This window comes from Falco rusticolus, chromosome 1, assembly GCF_015220075.1.
Source record: "Falco rusticolus isolate bFalRus1 chromosome 1, bFalRus1.pri, whole genome shotgun sequence".
In the NCBI taxonomy this organism is placed as follows: Eukaryota; Metazoa; Chordata; class Aves; order Falconiformes; family Falconidae; genus Falco; species Falco rusticolus.
Window position 1 is genome coordinate 107,630,832 of NC_051187.1, and position 25,085 is coordinate 107,655,916.

The following is a 25,085-nucleotide window of genomic DNA, read 5'->3' on the forward strand; positions in this document are numbered from 1 at the left end:
GAGGGGCGCGGGCCGGGCGAGCAGGGGCACCGAGCGGCCCTAGGGAACGGACAGAGCTGTCACCGCTTCTCCCTGCGGCGCCTCACAGCCGCACTCGCACCGGCGGGCAGCCCGCGCCGACAGCCCCGGCCGTGCATGCGCGGCGCGGCGCACCGCCCCTCTCACCGTACAGGGGCGGAGAGGTGCCCTGCCCTCCCCGCGCGCGCATATACACACAGGGCCGGCACCGCCTCTTCCGATTGGCGGCGCGGCCCCTTCTGCCCGCCCCTTCGGGAGCCGCTGGCCTTGCCATTGGCCCCGCGGGCCGGCGGCGCCTCGCGGTTGGCTCCGGCGGCGCTGCGGCCCGGCGGCGCTGTGGGCGGGGCGGCCCGGCCTTCGCCGTGAGGTGCGGGAGGGCCCCGGCCGCCGCCGCTTCCGGGTCTGTGGCGAAGCCGCCGCGGAGGGCGATGGCGTAAGTGCGGGGGGCGCCGAGCGGGGGCGGTAGCTGCCCGCCGCGGGCGGGGCGGGGGCGCTTTCCCGTTCCCACCGGGCCGGGGGCGGAGGGGCCGGCCCTGCCGCCGCCCCCGCGCGTGTCAGGCCGCGCCGCCGTCGAGGGGAAGCGGCCTGAGGGGGGCCGAGCGCCGGCAGCGCGCTGGTGCCGCCACGGGCCTCCGCCGTGCTGGGTGGGGGCTGGGGGCCGCGCTGCCGGCGGGAGTGGCCTCCGCCGCCCCGCGGGGCATTGCGTTGCCGGCCGCGGCGGGTCCCTTCTCCCGGCGGCTTTCAGAGGGAGCGGCGCCAGGGGAAGCCCCTCCGGTTTCCCGGGTCCCGGTTCTCTCCCCTCCCCGTATGTCTCCTGTCGGTTACCGCCGTGTGGTGAGGGAGGTGGGGGAGCCCGGGGCCTCCCGTTCTGCCTGGCCCGCGGAAAGCTGCGTCCCTGCCCCCCGCGCCGGTGGCAGGCGGCCTCCGCGGGTGCCCGCGGCCCTCCGGGGCGCACACACCGGCCCGGCGCGGCACCACCTGCCTTGTGCTGCGCCGGGGCTGTGAGGTGCCAGTGCCGGGTGCTGTCGGTGGGGTGTGGGGTGTAATCGGTGGTGTAACGTGCTCTGACGTGCTGGCACGGTGGAGGTGCGCGTTAAAGGTTAGCGTGTAGCCGGTATCCCGGTCATCACCCACGCTTGGGTTTGTTTCCCATCTTCAGGTGTCTCACCGCAGCAACCTTCGCTGAACTTTGCGAAAACTTCCAAAGTTGGCAGTTTACCACACCGTGCAATTTTGCCAGGTTTCATATGAAAATGACTGCAGTTCTTGCCGTGGGAGTTCATCTGTTGTGTAATTTAATTACACTTTTCTGGCACTTTTCTTATTGTGGCTGTGCAGGTTTTTCTCCAACTTTTCTATGCAAAATGTAATGACCCGACCAACGATCGGGCCGGGGATCTTGGCAACTGAGAATAAAAACTGGAGCATAGGATTGTGAACTTGTTGTAAAAGTATGTTAATAGGTTATTCAAACAGCCCTTGGTAACAGTGGTATTTAAGGTCGGATCAGACAGTTGGCTCTAACTGGCTGTTCAGGGGTGTTCCCTCAGACCAGGGCCTGAATTTGCACAATTTGACAGTGTTCAGGAGCACGTTAACGCATGGGTAGGTTTTGCTCACAGTGAACTGGGTGGAGGTATACGCATGTTTGGGACTTCTCTGGGGAGAGCTCTGGTCCCTGTGTGGCATGTTGTAGTAACTCGCCCCTTTTGGGTATGCTGCTAGAAAACTTTGACATGTGAAATGTGCATCAGCTGCTCTTTGGTAATTGCCCTTTTGCATGGTTTTATCCTGTGGGAAATAGGCAAGAGTTTATTGCTCTTTGTTATCAGCATGCAGAGTTATCCTGTGTTTACAGTGGTGTTGAGATACACTACCTTCTCCCAGTAACTTCTTATCTTCTTACATAACTTCTTGTAGCACTTGTTGCTGCACCAGAATCTGTGTGTTGACTGCAGACTGGGAAAGACTCTAGCGAAGACCTTTGGGTAGTTCACTTAAGGGTGGTGGTGTGTGTAGCCACAAGACTGATTTTTGGTTTGATTTATGGCAGATTTCCCCCTTTCCCCAAGTTGTGGTGATGTGTCAGAGGAGAAGTTTAGAGCTGCAAAAATTCATATGTAAGGTGTAGAAGACTCAATTTCATAGAGTAATTCAGAGGTACAATGCTGTAGTTCAAATCAGAGAAAGCGGTTGGGGGGTGGGGAGGGGGGGAAGTCATTGCCTTGTTATTGAGACCAGCTCCAAAAAGGATTATTTTTTTCCCCCCTAAATAGAGGAGTATGCATAAGGGAGATTCTTATTTATTTCTGCTGTTACGAGCCTTTAGGTTCTGTTGTTTCAGTGTTTTTTGGTTTTGCCCCTTTTTTTCTTCTGCAGCGTCAGAAGCTGGCAGTGTAAGCAGGAGAACAACCCTCTGAGCAAATCTGGGAAATGAGGTTAAACAATGTATTTTTAATTTTTAAAAATTAAATGAAAAATCATCCAAAGTTCAGTTTGGCATTCCTGGGCTAGCAGCTGGGTGATGCAGGGAGTACTGTATGTTGGCTGACATAGCAGAAGTTTGCCTTTGATTTCTTCTGTACTAAAGCTCATGTCCTGTACTACTAAAAAGAAATAAATAAAAATATATAACTTCTGCTGCTTTGGATGCTGAATCAGTAGGTACTAGATTCTCACTGCTCTTGGAAGGATGTTAAATGCACACACACACACACTTATATATGTATATATTTACTGTAGATGCTTCTCTGGTGGTTTCTGTTTCTCTATTAAGTGAATTAAATCCCCATCAGGTAGGCTATTGTAAGAATGACTTTTATCATATATCTTACAGTTCCTTTGAATATGCTTTAATTTTGATTTAATTATTTTTTAATTAAATGTGTCATTTACTAAAATAAACGTAATTTGCACCACAGTAGCTTAACTAAGACTGTCCAGACACCGGTTTAACTAGGTGTGACTCTCTTCTGTGCTCTGCTTTTAGTTCAGCTCTTTCTGCTGGAGGTTGTAGCAAGATTTCATTAGTATAATTAAAGTAGTAGTTTAGCTTGTTTGCACTTTACTGCTATTGTTACTTCAGGCAGTAGCAGAGTGGGGAGAAAATAGGCCTGAATCTTGGTTCTTTTCTTAAAAAAAGAACTCATCTTGAATTGAGTATGAAGTATGAAGCCAATGCCACGTGTCAGATGGCTGAATTACTGTGCGGGTGCTGTCACTTAGCATATTTTTTGTGTACATATGTCTTTTCAGAACAACTTTCCTTCTCTTCCTTCCTCTTTCTCTTGCTTGTTGATTAAAGAATAGCTGAGCTTCCTAAGCTGTGCTGAGACGGGTTTGAAGTCTTCGGACCTGGCTAGAGTGTTTTGGGAAAGATGCCAAGGTTGGCAGCTTTTTGTTTTGTGAAATGTGCCTGATGTGTGTCTGGGTGCTGACAATGTCACTGTGCCTTCAGAGGAAAATTCAGTCGAGTCATGTTTACATTTGTGAGACTCTTTTCTAATAACGTTTAATTATCTAAAGCTCTGATTTCGTAGCAGCTGTTGCTGGAGATCCTTTGAAAGAAAGTGATGGAGTGGGTAGAATGCAAAAATGTAATTTCTTTCCTTTTCTCTAAGGAACCGCTGTGGGTATGAAGCATCTAGGCTTACTGTCTATGTTCACTTATCTAGACTAGTGGGATTTAGCTCCTGTTGTTTAATATGTCCGTTTGGGTGTAATTGTGACTCCGCTGTTTTCTAACTGCTGTAGAAGCTGGGAGTTGAGTATCTTCAGAATGGTAGTTAACCTCTAATAACAGCAATTAACATATATTTGGTAAGCGCTTGACTTCTGTGAAGATCTGAGGAATAAGTCTGGCCAATTTAGACTGCAGGTTTATTCCCCCTGTGAATTCTAGTAATAATAAGGGGATTGGCAGCGTCCATTATTTCCCTACAAGCTTCATAACTGTATGAAAGTGTTTCTTCTCAGTAGCATGAGATGCTCGGGTTTTCCCCACCTTTGGATACCAGTATTATTCAGCTGTTTCTACAAGGTATGCTGGGAAAAGAGTGACAGAAAGGATGTGGTAGGCAGACGTTTCTCCTTTTTCTTTTCTTATGCAGCTCAAGACCCATATTACCCTAATGCTCTCAGGCACTGAATAAAATATCCGTTGCCTTCATCCTCAGCTATAGGTACAGGACAGACCTTTTACAGGTGGGTTGTCGCTCCCTAGGCTGCAGCTGTCTCTGTGAAGCAGCTGTGTTCTGGTGACTGAGAGCCTGGTGACCGGACTTCTGAGGGTTTTTTTCTGTCAGCTCTTTCATATATGCATGATTTCTGTAAATCTTTAATGACTTTGTTCAAGCAGAGGTTTGTTCTCAGTGTTAAGTGTTAATCTTGGGCTGAGGTTAAAACTAGTTTACCTATTTGATGCAACTGAAATGTATTGAGGCAGCTTGCTTTTGAGTGTTTGGCTTTTTGTGAAAATCGGCTTGAGTTTGGAATACTGGAAGCAGACTAGAAGTGAAGTCCATCACATGAGGATTATAGCATCCCTTGCATCTTTTTAGTACCAAGGAAAATGGATTAACATGTGACACAAGTCATTAAAACTCATTTTTAAAAGTATCTTAGATGTGTGTTTCTGCTATAAAGAAAGCCTGTCTGAGCAGGAGGAGCAAATGCAGAGCAGTATCAAACCCTCATGTCCTCAAGCCAGTCTGCTCTGTGCTTTGAACACGCTAAGCGCTCTAAACATGCACAGCCTGAAAAGCAGGCCTCAAGTATTTCAGTTTGGGCATCATAAATAAAGGATTTGGCTTTTATCTCTCTGTGCTTCAGATACCCCATTTGCAGAAAGAAGACTAGATAACACCTTAAAGGACTGCTGTGAAGTCCTTTAATAATATAAATAATAATTAATACAGGCATTGGGATTCTGTCACTTTGGTGCCACAGAATCTTCCTCTTCTCCTGTCCTCTTCCCAGGAGAAAGCTAATACATTTTGTCTGTATTAACATGGTATACAGTAAATGGGAGCCATAAGTGACTTACTGAATAGTAAGATGTGCTTTACAAAAAAACCCCCAAAAAACCTTAAATAAAAGGTGAGGGGAAGGCAGATAAACCAAAACACTTTAGTTTTGGACTATATCCTGGCATGTTAATGGCATGAGCTTGTCATTGCAGAACAATAGAGAACTTGAGAATATGCTGTAAATAAGAACAGAGACCTAAGCGTGAAGTCTTGGGTTTCTCTTTGGTGCATTTTCTTTCTTGTACTAGCGGGGCTGGTAAGACATACTTTCCCACCCAGACTTGTATCTCATCCTTCCAAGAGTAGTCCCTTAAGGTTGGAAGTATAGTTACTTCAAAAGAATATAGCAGCAGGATGAATGTAAATGACAGGCTCATTAACCTATGGGTCAGTGTTCCTGGAGAGTGCAACAGTTACTTTTTTTGTCTGATTGCAAAGTAATTCTGCCCACAGGAATAAATGTAACAAGGGTGGATGGACTGCAGGGAGCTGAGAGGTAAGCAGGATTTAAATCTATGGGTACAGCGTGTAGGGTATGGAAGATGAAGGCAGGTAGGTGCAGGGCTGTCAACAGAAAGAAGTGCTTGTTACTGAAAGTACTAACACCTGTCCTGACAAGACTATATCTCTTAACAATCGTGGTGATCCAGGTCCTGCCTCTCCATCCTCCATGCCATATAAATACACAAGGACATTATGGACAGTGTGTACTGCTTAAGAATACATCCCCTTTCTATTACACTAATTTGTATAGTCAAAATTGCTTCATAATCACAGGGTGGCCAGGGTTGGAAGGGACCTCTGGAGATCATCTAGTCCAAGCCCTGCTAAAGCAGGGTCTCCTAGAGCAGGTTGCACAGAGTCGTGTCCAGCTGGGTTTTGGATGTCTCCAGAGAAGGAGACTCCACAGCCTCTCTGGGCAGCCTGCACCAGTGCTCTGCCACCCTCAAGGTAAAGAAGTTCTTCCTTGTATTTGGTTGGAACTTGTCGTGTTGCAGTTTGTGACTGTTGCCTTGTGTCCTGCCACTGGGCACTACTGGAAGGAGCCTGGCCCTGTCCTCCTGACACTCACCCTTAAGATATTTGTAGACATTGATAAGATCCCTGTCTTTAATATGAATGGATTAAGCCCTTGCTTTCTCTGAGATGCGTGCTGAGAGCCCACATGTAGTGCAGGTGATGCTGTTGCCTGTTTTTGGGTGGTTACACTTTAATTGCCATCATCCTCTTCCTCAGGTGACTTGATCGAGGGCAAAGGGTGCCCTAAGAAAAAAAAATTATCCATGGGGCAGGGTGTCAGAGGATCAGCTGTGGAACTCCAAAATGATGTATTGACACGTGTTAACTGATGGGGGATTCCTGACTTTATTTGCATGCAAATAGCAAATGTAGTTCAGAAAACTAACAAGGGTATCCAATTTATGGTATGAGTAGTGATGACAAAAAATGTGGGACACTGTTCAGGTATCAGGATCCCATGACTTGCACTTCCTGTTGTCTTGCCACGTCCTGTTTAGAGCATAATGATCTTTAATGTCCTGTCTTAGTATTTCATAATATTGGGTGATAATTCTCCTTAGGGAAAATCCACAGATTGCCTTCTTGAGGGTTTAAGTGGTGGCGGTGGTGTTTGTTAAGGTGATAGGCAGTCCTTGCCAGCTGACAGCACTTCCACGGTGGTCTTGGTCACAAGAGAGTGACCCTGTTGTCTCTTGGTAAGAAAGAGAGAAAACAAAGTTTTTTCTTCCTAAAAGCATTGGGTTTGGTTTCTGTAGTTATCCTGTCATTCAGTGGGTTAAAGGCACTTGGAGACTGCCCGCAGAGGCATCATCTGCTTCATAATACCGGTTGACATGTGGATTTTTTATTAAGGTACTATGAAAGTCTTAAAACAAAGTGAAGTGCCATTATGTGATTTGATTTGCCTTTGTAATGTCCTTTCTAAAACAAGGGCTGCTTTTTTTAATGTATTTTTTTTGTGTATGCGTGTGATGCTTAGTATTCCTCTTTGTGGGGGAGCTGTTAGTAGCTTCTTTATCATCACCGCTGGAAGCAATGCCTGGTGTTTTGGTGTTGGTTGGGGTTTTGTTGTTGTTTGTTTGTTTCTGTGTATTACTTTCATGTTCTTTCCTCCCCACTCTATTCCCTCTTACAGAAGAGGCAGCGAACAAATTGTTAGCCTTTATTCTTGGGTCCCTACTTGTATTTTAGTTGAGAATGTAGGCTCTTAGTTCAAGGGACTGTATTTACCCAAGTCTGGGGAGAAACAAGTGCATTAAAGGCATTTTTCAACTTCTTCTGCATTTTGTTTTCAACTTACAATAGTGATAGTATGTATATTACAGGAAAAAATGGAAAAAAATATTAGTTTTGTTGCTAATGCTTCTAAATACTGACTCCTCCAAAGATGTTCAGCCTCTCAATATGTTCTAGAGCTCTTGATGGAGAGCATCAAAGATTTCATAAATAAAGGGAATAAAGCGTACTCTTTTTTTTTTTTTTTTTTTGAGGGTTGAATACTGACAGGAGGACAGGCTGCCAGGAACTGGGAAGTGCTTGAAAAAAAAAAAAAAGCAGAATTAATGCTTGTTTTCCTGTAAGAAAGCTTTACAGATAATGTCCAAGAGAGAAGACTTCAAATGAAACTCATGCAAGTAAAATACTGCTGTGTAATTACAGGTGTTACTGAGTTGAGCTGCTCCCTGTTAATCACACTTAATTAATATAACCCAGTTGAAAGGTGATTTATGGGTGGTTTGAATAAGTGTGTAAGATCAGGAGGACTGGTTTTCTGCTTTCTATAACAGAGATACCATGTAGTCACTTTTTATAAGGTGATGCAAATTCACCCTAAAGCAGAAGAATTAATGGGCAGAGTGGATTAGAAGGGTATGGGAATTTTCCTTAGCTCCTGAAAGTATCTGCTTTGGCCTTCCCTTCTGCAGGGGCAGGAGTTCAGCCTCAATAACTTTTTGCATGTTAGAAGGCTTAATACAGACTCATTTTTACTTGTGTGTTCGGTTACCTTTTGACTTGCTGCTACGGCACAACAGTTTAAAAAATTTATTTGCTACTCTATTCTGTACAGGGCATTCAGGGTACTAAATGTCTGGCATTCTGTTGATGTATGATCTGTTTTAGGGAGGCACATGCCTGGAAACTGTTTCAGCAGAGGTGAGTGGAAGTGTTTCTGGAGTAGAAGAGTGGGAGAAAGGGTAGCTGAGAATCATGAAGATCTAACTGAAGGAATAAAACAAATAAATTCATATTTGAATGAAACAGAATGTTAGAGATTGTTTAACATGGTACATACTCAAATTTCTCCAAACTGTACTGTGCTTGTTACTCATTTTGGTTTTGATGTGTGTTTTTTTTGGTTTTTTTTCCTTTCAGTTCTATACATGCTGGTGTAATAACAGTTTAGCAATGGATCAAAGGAAGAATGATAGTTTTGTCCCAAGTATCACACAGTTGGAAGACTTCCTAACAGAACACGACTCCAATGTTGTTTGGCTGCTAGTAGGTAAGGTGAATCAATTCTGTTTTGGTTAAATGTTTTTTTTTTTGCATGTACTTTTAAACACACTTCTCTAAATGCTGGCATACCAATATTGAATTTCTTACCAAATTACATCAAAACATTGAAAATAGATTTTTATTTCTCATACAGCTGTTAAGTGAGATATGGCAATACTACTTCAGTAATTTAGAAAGCAAAAGTACACAACTATTTCCAATGCTAATTGTGCTGCAACACTTGCGAGGTAAGTCCAGTGCGCAAAGGATGATGCTCTACAACTGTGACTGTGCAAAATAAGAACTCAGTGAGAACTTCTTTCCATGAAATAAGCTTTTTCTAACATCAGAGTAAGCTCGTGATTAACTGTAATACCATAACAAAGGATTAGCACTGTAGCACATGACGGGCAGATACAATAACTTTGTTATACCAGTATTTACATATCTGCCATTTAATATTGTATAGTCTGAAAAGTGATACAAAGACTACTGTGTTTAATGACACAAATTCTAGGTTAAACTGTGTGCCACAATAAGCCTTTAAGTCAAACTGTCATGTACTCGGTTATGGGCTGTTTTTGTAAAGATGCCTGATTTAGGTATGCTAACTTTTTTATAACACTGGTGCTATTGTTTATTTTTCTGTAGGTACTTTTATTTTCTAAATCTATAAACAGGTGTATCAGGGACAGGCAAATAAAAAATAAGTTGTATTCAGGTCCAGATAAAGAGTGCTAGAAGTGTATGATGGATTTGGACTTTTCCAAAGGTAGATAATGCCTGCTTTTTGATCTTGATTCTTGGACCTCAAGTGAGGGGCAGCACAGGAAAAACAACTTTATTTTTTGACTTCTGGGAAGTTAAAGCATGTCAGTTGGCTATTGATGTACTGGAATTATTTTTCAGTAGGCCAAACTGAATGAAAAAGGTGTACGTGCATTAGCCAAAGGTGCTTTCTGAATATTATTTATTTCACTTTTATATGTTGACATGAGAAGTTCATAATCAGCATAAAATTCTGAGTGTAATCAAGATGAAAATAAGGGAAGTCACCATGCTGATAGTTGCTCATAGTAAAATGGGGAGCAGATGCAGAACAGATCTAAAAAAATTGTCTCTGGAAGCTTTGACTTGAGACATGAAGATGTTTAGGTCTTTCACCAAAGAATAAAAGTGTCAAATTACAGTCTGCAGAATTTTCTTTCTCTGAGTTTCCTGCTCTGCACTGGATTCTTAGAGAAACTACTAGTAATTCTACTTGGAAAGTACGTAGGAGATAAGCAATCCCATGTAGCAGCTATAATTTAAACCAAAAGCTTTGCTTAGCTTTCTTATTTGCTTGAATGTATTAAACTTACACATTTCTTTTGTCACAGAAGCGTGGGTAGAACTACAGGAAATAATACAGTTCATCCCCTTTTTCTGTGGGGAGAATGACCTACATAAAATTATGCAGTTTTAGGGAGCTGCTGATCTCTCGATCAACTCTAAGAAACCACCTGATATTTTAGAAACAATGCCACAAACAACAGAAAAAGCTGGGTAGCCTCCTGTTACTATGAGGTTTGGATAAGAAACATATTAAAGTAACATTTATTAACTGACCCAATTTCAACCAGCCATTCCTCCTTTGCTTTCATCTGTTGACCAATGGCGTCCTGTTATGAGAAAACAAAGAAGGAAGTCAATAGTTTCTTCTGAATCCTGAATCAGCTAACTATTGATCCCAGTAAAAGAGGTGATGCATTCCAGAAGTGAACTTGCTCCTCAAAGAGCTGTTGCTCAATTCTAGAATAATTTCTAAAAGTTGCATGCAGTAAAACTTTCCAAAAGTAATTTCCAAAATGTGATTTCCGTGAAGAGGCTTTTAAAATCAAGAATGTAATTATGAGTTGAATAGATTTTATGGGATCTGTTGCTTAATAGTGGAGACTAAATTTAGTGAGGGGAAAGAAAATGCTACAATTTGTGTCAGAGATGAGACTAGTGGTAAGGCAGCGGATTAGGACCATAGTGCCTGGAAACTGCACTAGTCTGCTGTTTTTTCTGTGTATGCCACCTTAAGAAGGTACCTTCTTGGCTTTGGTATCTCGAAACTAAGTGTCTGGTTGAACTCTAATCTTAAATTAAGTTTTATTACTGGAATGAGGGCCTTTCAGCGTGAGTCATCTCACCTTTCTCCCTACATTCATAGAGGATCAGCAGTGAGTATCTTACTCATTTGAAAGCAAGGGGAGGTAAACCCTGTCCTTGGAGTGTGCCCTCACTGAATACCAAGAGCAGTTTCTTTCCTGGGGAAAGAAACTTTTTTTTTTTCTTTCCTGCCTTGTTTCTGTGTAATCACCCACGCAAATTTGATTTGTTTTACATGCCAAGCAGCTTACCTGCCTAAGTCTATGAGCTGCTTGGATTTTGGCCACACCGGATCCATTTTCCAGTAGGGAAAAGGTGGAAGTTATGCAAGTTTTTCTCTTTTACCTTCTCATCTTTCAAGAAAGCACAGGTGTTGTTACAAAGCAGTGGAGCATCCCACTGCAAAAAAATTAAGGGGCAGTAAAAGGACAGCTTGGATTTTTTGAATTTTTTTGTTGGCTTTTTTTTTTCTTTTTTTGAATAACCATCTGAACTCTGCAGAGTGAAGGCATCATACCCATATGCCATTCTGCACTTCCCATTTCCCATAAAAGGCACAATAAAACTGAGTTTTTCAGTATGAAGTGTACACATAAGTGAAAAATTTCTCTTACAAAGTTTGGTTAGTATAATGAGTAGAGATACCTCAAATACAAAACCTCCTTGCTTTCCCACTCCGCTCTAGGTGAAACAGAATGGTAATTATCAGTAAAGTCAGTAAAAACTAGTCCATTCTCTGGCAGTCCCATTCCTTTTGGGTTTGTCCTTCAGGAAGGTTTGAGAACCCTTGTAGTCAGAAATAGGTTACCAGCTCTTAATCAACTAAAGTAAAAATTACTTTGGGGATTAGCAGACCTATTTTTTTATTTTTTAAACATATTTCTAATCGGATTGCTATTTTCTTTTTTTCCTATCAAATTCCGTGCGTGAAGTGTTGACAGATTTCTGCTAACCCAAGGACTGGTACATTTCTTTCAGGATACAGCAGCTTAGGAAGTGGTTTCAGATGTGATAATGTTTCCTGTGCTAAGATGTGAAAGACTAGAAATTTAAGTTACGGGAGATGAAATGTAGCGTGACTTTAGTGGTGGTATATTTTTAGGGTATTTTGAAACAAATGACCATGTGAGATAATGCATGTTATGATTTGATCTGTGAAATTTTAACTTCTTGGATGATAAGGGATGTAATGAAATAATGAAATATATGCCTTTTGCATATATTTCCTCTGTAGAACAGTTGGTTTTGGTTTGTGGGGTTTTTTTTATATTGGGGAATAGAAAAGCAGTGAAGAATCTGTATTTTTCTGTACTTCCCATTTCCCCTTCTCCCCCCCACCATCTCTTCACACCCTTCTTTACACCGTCACTCTGAAAACACACACTAAAGTGTCCCATCAGTTTCAAATTTTTTTTGAGAGTAGGAAGAACACTGTTGTGCTTTATAGTCTTAAGAGGTAAGGCTTTTATCTGGGTCAGCATAGTTAAAAAATATGTTAATTAATTTTAATCTTTCAACAGCGACAATATTGTCTTGCGGATGGATTATCTACCTAACTTATTATAATTCCCGGAACATTGGACTCATTTTAACACTGGTTCTTAACAGATTGTATAAACATGGCTACATTCATATTGGTAAGTTATGATTACCGTAATGCCGCTGTTTATCTACTGCTTTTTATTATACCTCAATTTCCTAAAAACTTGAAGTAAAATCAAAGTGTTCCTTTGTTATAGTAATTTGAAAATGGTTAGCATGGATTGAATTTAAGAAGAAAAAAGTTCAATGTCATGTTTGAGGGGAGGATTCTTGGCATAGGTGGAACCCCCCCCCCTTTTTAATTGATGTCTTTTATTATTTTATATTAAAGTTCACTTGGCAGGCTTTTTTAATGTTCAGTTCACTTTTTTCTGGTCTGTATACTTTGTGTACTTAAAACATGTACTTTTTCAAAGCCCTATAACCATAGTGGTTAGTATCCTAAAAGGAGAAGCTTGACCTCCGTCCTCCATGGAGCCTGCCTGATCCACTTCTGAATTTGCCTTATAATTCCGTGTTAAGGTGCAGCTTCCCACTCCCCCACACCTTTGAGGCTGGTTATACAGCCTCTAAAGTGAGTGTAGCGACCGCTGGAGTGGACTCAGAGGGGCACAGTACAGTCTCAAGCCTTGACTCCCTGTTATGGCAGTGTCCTTGCTTCCTAAATAAGCTGTCTGAACAACTAACGTTAATCCATACTGGGACTGTGATATGTAGAATTTATACTGGCTAGAACATTTGCATCAAATCCATTAACTTTTCTTTTTCTTTTTTTTTTTTTTTATCTTTTAAAACGTTTTTGAACAAAACAGGTCAGTACAAATCACTTGGGCACTCGCCCACATTACAAAAATATCTGGTGCTGAATCACAGAGGGCTCTATCCCACAACCTCACTCTGATGGCACTTTTAATTTTCTTTCATTTATTCTTCCATGCCTTCTTCTGTCTGCTTCCCAGAATAATGATGACTTTAGTTCTGGATGTTTTCTGCAACTATTGATCATAAGTGTAGTGAAAACTTAAAACCAAAAAAAATCCTACCCATGCTTGCCTGCCAAAGAGACCCCCACAATAATTTGCTTGTGTCCTCAAGAATTTAAGAACTGTAATCCAGATCACCTTCAAATCCAGCTTTTTGAACAGCAATATAGATGAAATACTTACTGGCTGCTACACTTGATCTGTAGGCTTTTATTAAAATTTCTGTGTGAAACTGCTGTTAAGTAAAGACAGATGGACATAGCTGACCAAATATGTGGTGTTCTTTATAAACTTAATCAGTAAGAAGAGTGTAACATTAATTCTATGATTTACAGCTTGGCTTCAATCAATTAATGTTGATTTTTATTTTTTTTTTTTTAATCATGGTTTACTTAACTTTCTGTGGATGAGGTGAGAAGCCCTAGGAAAAATATGGGCTATTACATTACCTGCTGGTCGTTTCACGCTTATTAATCCTTCCTGCTGTAAACATGACTTGTCATAATAATTGGAATAAAAATGTTATAGCCATTGAAAATTTGAAAAATTTGTCAAGAATCTTTATTTCTCTTAATTACAGTCTTGCATACAAGGGCTTGGTACTGTCAATGTTCAAAATGGCTTTCCTAACTCTTTTCACAAGCTTCACAAGGCACCTGAGTGACTAGTGTGTCTCAGGGTACTGGTTGTATTCTTGGGTGGTGCCAAACCCAGCACCTTTTAGAGCTGCATCCTTTTTGTCTTGTATGTTCTGAATCTCTTGACTTCCCTTCTTGTCTGAAAGTCAGTGTGTTTTCAAAGGGAAGACTCAAGATACCCAGTAAACCTGTTTTGTACTATATTCCTCCTGCTCAGAAAATAAAGCATTAACAAATTTAGGCTAATGTCTGGTAAACACTTATTTCCACACCAGGTTCCTTTTCGTTCTCTGTGCTGTCTGGAAAAGTCATGGTTCGCGAAATCTATTTCATCACAGAAGACATGTCTATCAGGTACAGGTTTCCAAGGGAGTCACTCTTCTAATAGTGATTTGAAATACAATAAATGCGTATGTCTAAATAACACATATCAAAATACTTTCTTGCAAATGAGCAGTAAATATATTTATAAATGTTAAAACTGAACTGACTCTTTTGATTATAGTATTGAGATGTGTTTAGATACTTGTTAGCTCGTTTGCTGTTTGAGCATTATCAATTGGAACTGGATAAGTTGTCCTTAATATTTGTGAAAGAAAACACTTCAGAGTTTGAAGGACAGCAATTTTTTTTCATTAATGTCTTTCACTCCCTCACGCTCCTGCTCTTAAATCTGGAAGATTCATTTTGGCCAAGTAGTTTGCATTTATTTACTGGAGTTGAGAATAATTTGTTTCATGAACTGCACATAGCAAATAGCTTGTAATTTTGATTCTTACTCTTAAATCTGGAAAGCCTTGAGAAGGCAGTGGGTATGGGGTTTTATAAGTTTCATCTAACATAATAATTGTGTAGTACTGTACTGTATGCTTGCTGCTGTAATGCTTTGTGCTTTAATATTGCTTGTCCACTACTGCAGCTGCAGATCTCTGCACTGCACAAGGCAACATGTTGTGCAGCTGCATATAGGATATTGCATTAGCACTCTCTTTTGTTCTATCTAATTTATTTGATTTAGAATTCAAGATGGGTTTATCATATTTCGCTGGTGGAAGATGTACAACCCTAAGCAGAAACAGCATGGTAAGTTTCTCAAAAAGATTTCAAAGTTTAAGTTTACAGGTAGCCTGCAGAAAAATACCTCCTTTGCACAATTGCATGCGTGTAATTGATCTGTTAATATGTACCTGAAGTACATTGAATCATCAGAAGGTATGGGGTTTTTTTACTAGTTGATCTATGTTAGTAGACTAGAGCAACACAGTGAAATAAATACAGGATTCATTGCCAGGGACTTGAACCCTGCTTAATACAAACCATTAACCTTAATAGTAGCCTTCGTTAGCTGTAGTCTAAGCACAGTTGAGCCTGTTTTCAAGTTTTAGTGTTGTGATGTTAGTGTTTTAGTAAAAGTGTTATAGTAGGGGATGTTCTTTAGTACTGGATGACCTTGTGTCTTGATGACATCTGTGGTCATAAAGTGAGGAGGTGTGAAAAATTAATTTCTTTTTCCTCCTTATCACTGGCTGAAGAATGATGATTAATACCAGATGCAAGAGATTAATTGTATCTGCGGAAAACACTGTGAGAAAACATAAGTAGCCTAGTGATGTGTGCTTAGTCATTTATAGGATTAGAATCTGGTTGAATGAGAGGTCCTGCCTCTCTTGACTTCTGAAGCATTGCAGCTCCATTGCTAATTCAAGGAGGTCCAGAAATAGCAACTGTCTGCACTTGAGGAGGGCACTGATTGAGAGGCTCATTGAACTTTGGAGGACTTCTCTTCCCCCCCCCCCCCCCATCTCCCCTTTGGAAGTGGCCTCTGATGGTGTGAAGCCTCTTAAGCTTGTCATCAAGCTTGTACAGCTGCTGCTTTGTCACTACCAACTCAACAGTGGTAGGAGTACTGCATACATGTTATGCAGATAAATAAGAGGTACCATTCAGAGTTGCTCACTTCTTTTTATTGAGGCATTATTAAGCCTCTGAGATGATAGGACACAATTCAAGTTCTTTATGCCGTAAGAAGACTAATTCAAAAAGTGGCACCTAGTCTTAGAGTTAATTAGATTTCTCCAACCACAGGTTATTGTCCAACAGGTTTTCATAGAATTTGCTTCATCTGCTAGTTAAAACGTATTTCTCTAGTGGCTCACAGAATGAAAAAAAGGAAATGAACTTAATGCAATAAAGATAGTTGTGTCTGTCTTTTATGGTGGTATTTTTGCTTGGCAGTATTGCAAGGTTTTTAACCTTTTCTGCTGGCATTTAAAACCGCATAATTAGCGTACAAATAATCCAAGTAACCAAGGAGGTCAGAGGTGTATAGGTCTGACAGCAAAGTAATGTCAATAAAATACTCTCTTAAATAATTACTTGTTTTCCTAGGAAAAATAACCTTACTCAATTTACATTTTGATTATTTAGCAGAGATGCTTTCGGTTTTAACCTTAAAGGAAAAATAAAATCTTCAGTGATTCTTAATTTATTTTACTATATTCTTCCCAATACTTTTTAACCTGCTTGATTGCCACAGAAATACCTGTACCTGATCAAATGGCTGATGATATACTGCATCTTAGATGTATGTTTTGTTCAAGGATTACTGCTTTACAGCTGTTACAGGGAATGATTGGAAAACCAGCTGTAGCTAGACATTACTGATGCATACCTTTGTTTCAGATCCTTCATAAAATAAAAAAAGACAAAATAGAGCTGAGATTTTCCTATAGAAAAACACAGAGGCTGAATCAGGGCTAGTAACAATTTAAAAATCCCACCAGATTCTTATAAAATCACAAGACCTAAATATTTCAATAATTTTGCTTGGAAAAAATACATCTTATGAAGAATTTGATATAAGCAATAATAATTAGTTTCCGAGTGTTTTAGTGGTTTTGGTTTTAAGTTCTGTAATTGAAATGCAATGTGTCCTAACAATAGTGTGAAACAGAACAGGAATGGGATTCTGTTTTTCATAGTAGTGATAAACTTAAAGTCCTGTTAATGCAGAAATAATGTGACCTCATTCTGTTTTATTTTTTTTCCTGAGACATATTCAGAGTGTTAGAGGAGGTTTTTTTTGTGCACAAAGGGGAGACCAGTGAGAGCTCCTGAAATACTTAAAGGCCTTAGTAAGTCAACTCCCTTTCAGGTCATTTCAGGTGTTCTTGACATCACCTCTTTGCTAAAGGGCTGTACTCGATAATCCAGTTTTCAGTGGTAAGATTATTAAAGTTAAGTGCCATTACAACTGTACACAAGGAGCTGAACTTCAGCATTGGGGACATGTTAAATTTTCTAAAACCTATCTTTGTTTGTTCAAATGTGTACAAAACTTCTATGTCTCTGTCTTGTGAAGGAATGTGCTGAAGTTAGTGCAGGCTCATATGTTCCCCACTGAGCTTGTGGGAGGAGAATGACTAGAAACTAATTTGTATATTCAGAGGTTTTAGAACCAGAAAGGGATTTGATGTTCATCCAACCCAGTCACACAAGTTGTAAAGTTTTCCCTGGAAGCGAAATAAGTGACCTTTTATAAAGATTGAGTGATGATGAGTATTTGACATGTTCAGTAAGTGATGCCAAAGTAAAATGGTTTTTAATGCTAGGATTTACATACTTAATCTTGATAAACTTCAGCTTCCAGGTTGTTACTCCTGTTGGTAAGAAAAATGCAGTGTCGTTCCACATGCCAACAGAATATGTTCATGTGTTATTGGAATATTTTTCCCTGATAATTGCTTTCTAATCACATGGCTTCTTAGCTTTCTTCCTGAGGAGCTGAAGAATGTGGCAGTGCCTGCCAGTCGCTGCTGACCTGCTGAGATCCACTGACTTTTGCAAGTCTTATGAGGACACAGAAAGAAATAAAAATGGGGCGCAGAGCTTCATCTGAGGTTTTGTCAGAGAACAGTGAAGGTTATTAGGCAAAAGAGGGGAGAACAGTTGCGTTCACTGCGCTGTGTGTGATTTGCAAAATGGTTTATCATGTACTCTTCCTGTTGAACTTCTGGTGGTCAATATGTGTTTATGATCAAAGGGTAGATTACAGTAATGGATGCTAGGAAGTGTCACTATTAAACCTCTGTGTCAGAAAAAGGAAAAATGAAAATGCTTTGCATCCTTTTTTGGGGTTCTTTGGGTTTTTTCCCCATGTTCTAAAACTTAGAGAAGTATTTTGTTACCATTCTTGGCTTGTACTGTAATTTAAGGATGCTCTTCATAAAGCCTTAATCAGAGTTCCTTGCATAAGAGAAGGTTTGAACCACAAAAAGTTTGGGTAATGATTATTGATAGCATGTAGTGAAGTTGCATGTGTGTGTGTGTTTTTGTTTTTTTATTAAAGTTCCCCAGTTTGACCTGGCAAGTGCAATCTGTTTTTCATTGTGGCACTGTGTTTGTACTAAGCTTGTCATAGCAATGTTGAAAGAATTTCATACAAAAAGTCAAGCACGTGGGTTGTCTTTTCGAGTGTTAAGTTCAATCATACTGGGACTTGAGAATAGGTTTTGTACATACTTGAGAAATGAAAGTGGTTTAGGAACACAAGTTGGAGGATTGTGTTGTGAATAGGGTGTACCCAGATGTCTTGGCTTAGGTGCCACAGCAGTATTAATGTTCATGTTGTAAAACTATATAGTATAGTTTGTGTGGTACTATTTGAAGGGGAAATACTGTTTTGAGAACCAATTCCACTACTTTTTATTGTTGGGAGTGACTTGTTTCATGTTCCCATTAGGGCTTATTTAGTGGGTATGTTTATGTTGAATGGTTTGGGTGGGTGCGATGCAAACATTTTAATAAATAATAAAGAAATAAATAATACATCTTGACTGAACTCTGTAGGATGCCAGTGTTAAAACCTTGGCTACGTTAATCACCTTGATTCCAACAAATCTTGATAAAACTTCAGTATTTTGCTATCAAACTGGTAGTTACTGTTACATAACCTATATATGTACTTCTTTTGCATCATTTAAGTATATGACATTCAGATGTACTTGTCTCTTTTTCCTTGCATTTTTCTTTTGCAAAAGTGTCTTAGGCAACAAACTTGGTGTGTGGAAGTCAAATCTTATTTTTGTTACTAGGAAAAAGAGGTAGTTGTCTCTTTAAATCTTCTTTAAAGAAATTAATTACTACATATGATTTCATTTAGTTAATGAAGTCTAATGCTTGCCTCCAGGAATTGAAAAATTAAATTTATTTGTTTTCTTGATGATACTGAGATCTCCCAGGTGAACTATTGTGTATCCCAATCTTTGTCCATCCTTTGCCTATATCTTATTGATGCAAGTTAACATTACCAACAAACAGATTTGATAATGAGCCTGTTTCAGTTCCTTCCTGTTTTTATAAAAGCACTAACTTTTTTCTGTCTCCTGTTCAAGAAAACTGTGATGTCAGTGCTTTCTGGAGACTTGCAATGCATTCACTTCTTTTTTTTTTGTTTAATAATTATATGGAAATTTCTGGTAATTTAGCTGTGAGGGCTAAAAGATGCGTTGCTGTTGTATTGTATAGATGTGTAACAGTGGGGGACAGATAAGCTTGATAGGAAAGAGGATGCATTTAATAAAGCAGGTGTCTATAAGCTTTGGCTCTTGGCCAGCTGCATTTCTTCTCTTGACCCTGGCCACAACAGCAGTGGTGTTTGCTCTGACTTCTTAATTTATTGTGTCTGTGGGAAATGTACCCACTGAGTTACAGATTGGGGACTGCTGTAATAACCGTTGATGCTTCAGCTTCCTAAAGTCTGTTTGACTTAGACCAGATTGGGTTTTAGAGCAGCTCAGGTCTCTTGAGTGAACGTGTAATGGGCACTCTTTCAACTGGGTAATTAGGGGGAAATTGTGTGAGCTTTTTCCTCACATTAACTACATAATTAGGTCATACTATCTAAGGCAAAAGTATGTCAAAGTATGTCACAAACAGCTCTGTATGCAACTAGCAGATGTTAAACTAGTTTTCAAGTATCAGAGAGTCAAGCTGATATTACAGTTAAAATTTTAATTTGTGGATATTTTGACCAATTGTGCAAAATTAGTATGCTTCTTGTGAGTTCTGCATATTGGTGTTTTCTGTTTCTCTGCAAAAGGAAGCTTTTTCCCAGTTCAGGCCTGCTGTACCACAGAGCTTGGCTAGAAAACGATTTGGGTTTTGAGACTGAATTGGTCTCAAGTATTGATGCCTGTACTAAAAAGCAGAAGTTGGCACAGAGGCTTCTGTGCTGTGCATCAAGAGGGATTCTTGTTTGGTTTTATATATGAAACTGAATAAACCTCGTTTACCATTTTCTGCAGCTCATGCCTGGGTTTATTTTTGGGTTGTGACCTAAGGGTGAAATACTTTTTGGTTTTGTATTTTGTATGCAACTGTGCTCCTTACCAAGTTTTATTGATTTGCAAGGGAATATTGGAATAGAATTGGAAACCCTTTTCGTACTATTTGTTTAGATCCAAAGGCAGAAACACGACTGTATATTATGGTGAATGACTTTGAATTTCATGTGTACAACCGTTCTGAGCTTTATGGTCAACTTCAAGAACTATTTGGATTGGATCCTACAATAATTCCAGCAAAGAAAGATGATGAAAAAGCACAAGTAAACGGGAGGCAGAGAACACATACCAATCTTGAAAGGTAAATTATTATTAATTTTGCTGTTTTGTTGATGCTTTGCTCTGAAGTGCTGAACTGATCTGGTAATGTTTTGTTAACATAGGCTCTGGAGGCCAAATGGTTAAAGTGCAGCTGAGAGAGAAATTGCAGCAATGAGCCTGACAGTCTAAATCATCTTCCTTTCCTCGGATTCCTACCGTGATAATTAAAAAACACGACCAAACAAACTAAACACTCTTTGTTTAATGATCAGAGACAGGTTGAAAAAAATCTATTTGAAGTACAGTGTGGAAAGGGGGCATGTGTTTTAGAGGGTTAAGCTTGCAGAATAGTAATGGTATTGCTCAGTAGAAGTAACAGCTGCTCAAGACATTCAATAGACAAAATGTGAGGATCTACATGGTGTTGGGAGGACTTACTGGTTTCTAACCTTTAAACTCAGTCTGATTTCACAAGTTGTATTTCTAGGGGTGTGTGTTGGTGTCTAGCTACACAAACCTTCTTGTTTCATTCCTCTTTTTGGGGTACTCGGGAAAACATGAGGTGTGTCTTTAAGGAGTTCTACATGGCTTATGTGTCATGAAATCAGACGCTCAATAATAAGCCTGTCTTTGGGCAGAATCACACCAGACTGATTTATTGGCAGGAGCAGAGAAGATCTAATGAGACTTGAGTCCTTCCACTGCTGCTGGCCAGGCCAGTACGTGTTACTGAATTAGTGGGCAGCTGCAGGGTGCTGTGGCAGTTCTGAATTGGAGTAAGGGCTGTGCCTCGGAGCCAGCCTCTTCACGTTTTCATCTTATGCCCTTGTTGACAGGTGCAGGAAGAACTTTGGGCAGGATGTGTCTTGGGAAATGAAAAATCCCACACCTAAATAGGAATATTTAGAACAGACTTTTTTTTTCTGAACTGTTGCTGAGTGTTAGATGTGGCATGCTTGTTTCCTACCTGTGTCGGCTCAGCGTACCAGCACCCAAGCTGTAGCTGCCTGTTCCCTGCTGTTCCTCCAGGCCCTGGAGGAGTCAGCAGTAGTCTGCTAGCAGGTCACTTACAGGAGGCGCCCCTGTGGGAAGGAGTGCTCCCTGGGATCTGTGCACTGAAGACCCCTAGAAGAAAAAGTTAATTAGTTCTGCTGCAGAAAAGACAAAATAATAAAACCCGTTTTTTCCTGTAGTGTTAAAGTAAAAACAGAATCTCAAGACCCTTCTTCTTCATGGAGATCGCTTATTCCAGTCATTAAAGTCAATGTGAGCACGGTAAGTGAAAAGACCCTGATAATGAAAATAGTTAGCAGTATATGTTTAAAAATCAAGCTTGCCATTCATTTTTCTTACACATTCTTTTGGAGTTTTTGTTCTCCTTCATGCTTTAACAAAGATTTAAAATGATACCACCAGCACTTCTCTGACACAGTCACAAATCCTGCTGGTGCTGATGGAAACATGGTTATGTTCTCTGTTTTGGGAAATACCTGTGTCTTAGACTTGTAATGATTTGAGGAATATCACCAAGTAATTAAGCTTGGTAATGCATGTTGTATGATATGTGGTGTGTTGAGTTTTTGGGAGGTGTTTGGGTTGGGGTTTTTTCTTCTTTTTTCTTTTCTTCCCTGCATTTTTTAGTAGAGGTATTTGGACATGTTCCTTAAAAGTTGATGTTGCCTACCAGAAAAACTAGGAAAACTATTATGGAGGTGATAGGAGATAGAATATTGAGAGTTTAATGTACAAGGTAGTATTTTTAGGTATGCAGAGATTATGGCCAGGATTTTTGTCCATAGTCTTCATTGGCATATGGCCAGTTAAACTGCATTATTACAGGTCAACATGTACATATATATAAGAGCAGTGTGTAATGTGTAATTGGGTTTTCTTTTTGATTTAGGGTCGCTTGGCATTTGGGAATCATTATCAGCCACAAACACTTTGTATTAACTTTGATGATGCTTTTTTGACATATACCACAAAACCACCTTCGAGCCACCTTGATCAGTTTATGCACATTGTGAAAGGAAAATTGGAAAATGTTAGAGTCATGCTGGTTCCAAGTCCAAGATATGTTGGTCTTCAGAATGATGAGTAAGTTTTGGGTATTTTTATTTACATATTATTTTATTATTTATTTTAAGAAAATGGAGAAAAGAATGTTGGTTGTGTTTCTGTGACTTTATTTTTCTTAGCGTGTTTGGATGGTTGGTGTTTCTACCACTCTGAAGGTTTTAAATGTTGGGCCTTTGAATCTTTGAAACTATTTTATTTATGGAGAAAAGCACTGGTTTTCTATCTCTTTAAAGATTTTTTTTTTTTTTTTTGTGTGTTCTGCTCTGTGATTAATCAGGGAATCTTCAACTAGATCAGGTTGCTCAGAGCCCTGTCCAGCCTGACCTTGAATGTTTCCAGGGTTGGGGCATCCTGCATTCAACTTTTATTTTCCTTCATTCAGGTGCTGTATCTGTACACAGGCTTTGACAGCAATACATTTCTAGTACAAATACAAGGTTTAAAGTGTTAACTTCTGTAGAGCTGATTTGCTTATGGTTTGGAAAATAATTTGAAAAAAAATGAGCAAAAGCTGCGCACTTGTTATGGTAGAAATCATGTTATCTTTTGAAGACAGACTGCTGATTCTTTTACCTCTGTGTATCCCACATAAGCAGGGTTATGCAGCTCTAATGAGCTGAATGGCAGTAAGTTGAACAAAAGAAAGGGTGCTTGCATGAAGTGATTTGACACTAGGATTCTTGTTTTATTATACTTTAACCAGCAAGACATTTATGTGCATACTATGTTAATGTCCCTGACTGATATGGTATGAACATTGTAACCAGAATTTTCTGCATTATCTTATTTAATGCTTGCAATGTTACATATTCAACAGATAATTTGGACAAAACTGCTGAATTTTGGAGTCTTTTCACAGACATTATTTGCTCAACAAAAAATAAATAATGTATACTACCCTTGGGCAATTATGTTTATGATTATACCTATTCTATACCTCCTAAGCAACAACATCCAGAGAATGAATTACAATTTTTGCAAATAAACTCTTATGTTGTTTGCCTGTACCTTAATTGGCTTTGTATCAGCCAAATACTGCCTTCTATCATATACCTTCATAGGTTTTCAGAGATCATTCTGTGGATGTGTACAGAATCTTACTCTTCCAACATGACGACAAAGGAAATTTCTCAAACTAATATTGAAAACAAACAAGATTAAAACAGAATAGGATTAAGATACTCAAACTATTAGCTTTTTCTCCTGCTTCCGCAAAGTATTTTCTCTTTATGTTGTCACCATCCCTTTAGCTCCTGATGGCTGAAGGATGGCATTTGTGCAGAAAACATGCCCTAATTTCCTGGGTAGATTCAACAAATGACCCAGTTCACTGGAATGGGGAATATTTCAAACTTTAGAGCCTGCCCTCTTGTGCTTCTTTGGCTTAAAAATGAAGCTGGGTGTCTTAACTTTCAGAAATTCCTGCAGGCAATACACATATAAAAAACAGCTAAGTGACTTGATGAAATTTCTTACAGACTGGCTAATCGATACAAACATCAAAAACTCACCTTGAAAGCTGTCATATTATATTACAAACAGACATGTCAATACCTCCATCACTTCTTGCAAAGAAATCCTCTGAAACCCAAGGAAAAAAAAATTGTGCTAGGAAAAGCAGATCAAAGGAGAACAAGTTTGGAAAGCAGTGACTGAGTCAGCAGGCTCAAAATGGAAGTTTAAGATAAGATATTAGGAAATACTTTTTAATGATGATGATAAACTCATTATCATTATTTGCTATTATCAAATTAGGTTTTGCAAATGACTTATGTTGGAGTTTCTAGGGTTCTACCACCTCCACCAGCTAAGTCTGGCAAGGTGAAACTATTCTTGCTGAGGTTAGGGAGCCTCCCATTTTCTGTGGAGGTACCTTCTTGTGCACTTTAAGCTGGGAATACAGCTAAAAGAAGCACTACCGTGTCTTTTTTGCATGGCTATGCAGTGAAAACTGACCATGGAATTCATCCCTATTAAGAAAAATATAGATGTTGGTCTTAAAGCTAAATAGGTTCTGCTACTGGATTCACCACCTGTTGGTTATCACCTAACCTGTGATGAGCCTAGGACTGGTGTAAGGAAAGATACCACTTTTCTTGGCTGCTGTTTTGTTTGCTATGGCCTGTGACGCTTTGATAATACAAAACTATAAGCTACTTCAGTCATCTACTGTCTATTTTCAGATTCTTCTTAAAAGTGGAATCAAAAAACTAGTGACAAGACATGATGATACGGAAGAGAACTTTCCTCTTTGTGGAAAAAACTCACACTGAGCAGGCAAAAAGATTTTACAAGTGTAGTGAGTTCAGAGAGTTCAGAACAAGAGCACAAACCAGAAATGTATAATGGAATGTGTAGGCATGGTAAAGACGTACATGAAAAGAATTTGAGGAAAAGGACCGAGGAACACATTTAGCTACTGCATGGGGTTTTGTTGGTTCCTTTTTCACCCCTTGCACTTCCATTTAGTGTAAGACTTCGTACCTTTACTCCAGAAAGTGGAGTATGGGAAAGGTGATGAGTATGACGTGTCAGCGGGTG

The 25,085-nt window shown here is 39.9% G+C and overlaps 1 protein-coding gene across 12 annotated transcripts in view; it reads left to right on the plus strand.

The window, feature by feature from the left end:
• The first annotated feature begins 352 nt into the window (after positions 1-352).
• Positions 353-25,085, plus strand: part of KIAA1109 (KIAA1109 ortholog) — a 125,039-nt gene continuing 100,306 nt past the window's right edge. For 11 of the 12 annotated variants that reach the window (XM_037394718.1, XM_037394726.1, XM_037394783.1 and 8 more), the window contains exons 1-8: positions 353-451; positions 8,439-8,568; positions 12,218-12,334; positions 14,136-14,214; positions 14,879-14,943; positions 20,319-20,505; positions 21,659-21,740; positions 22,369-22,562. In XM_037394718.1, the coding sequence (XP_037250615.1) occupies positions 8,472-8,568; positions 12,218-12,334; positions 14,136-14,214; positions 14,879-14,943; positions 20,319-20,505; positions 21,659-21,740; positions 22,369-22,562 (821 nt within the window). In that variant the 5' untranslated portion in view covers positions 353-451; positions 8,439-8,471. Of the gene's footprint in view, positions 452-8,438; positions 8,569-8,715; positions 8,810-12,217; positions 12,335-14,135; positions 14,215-14,878; positions 14,944-20,318; positions 20,506-21,658; positions 21,741-22,368; positions 22,563-25,085 lie in introns of those variants that run through there. The other variant, XM_037394764.1, reaches the window with a different exon arrangement.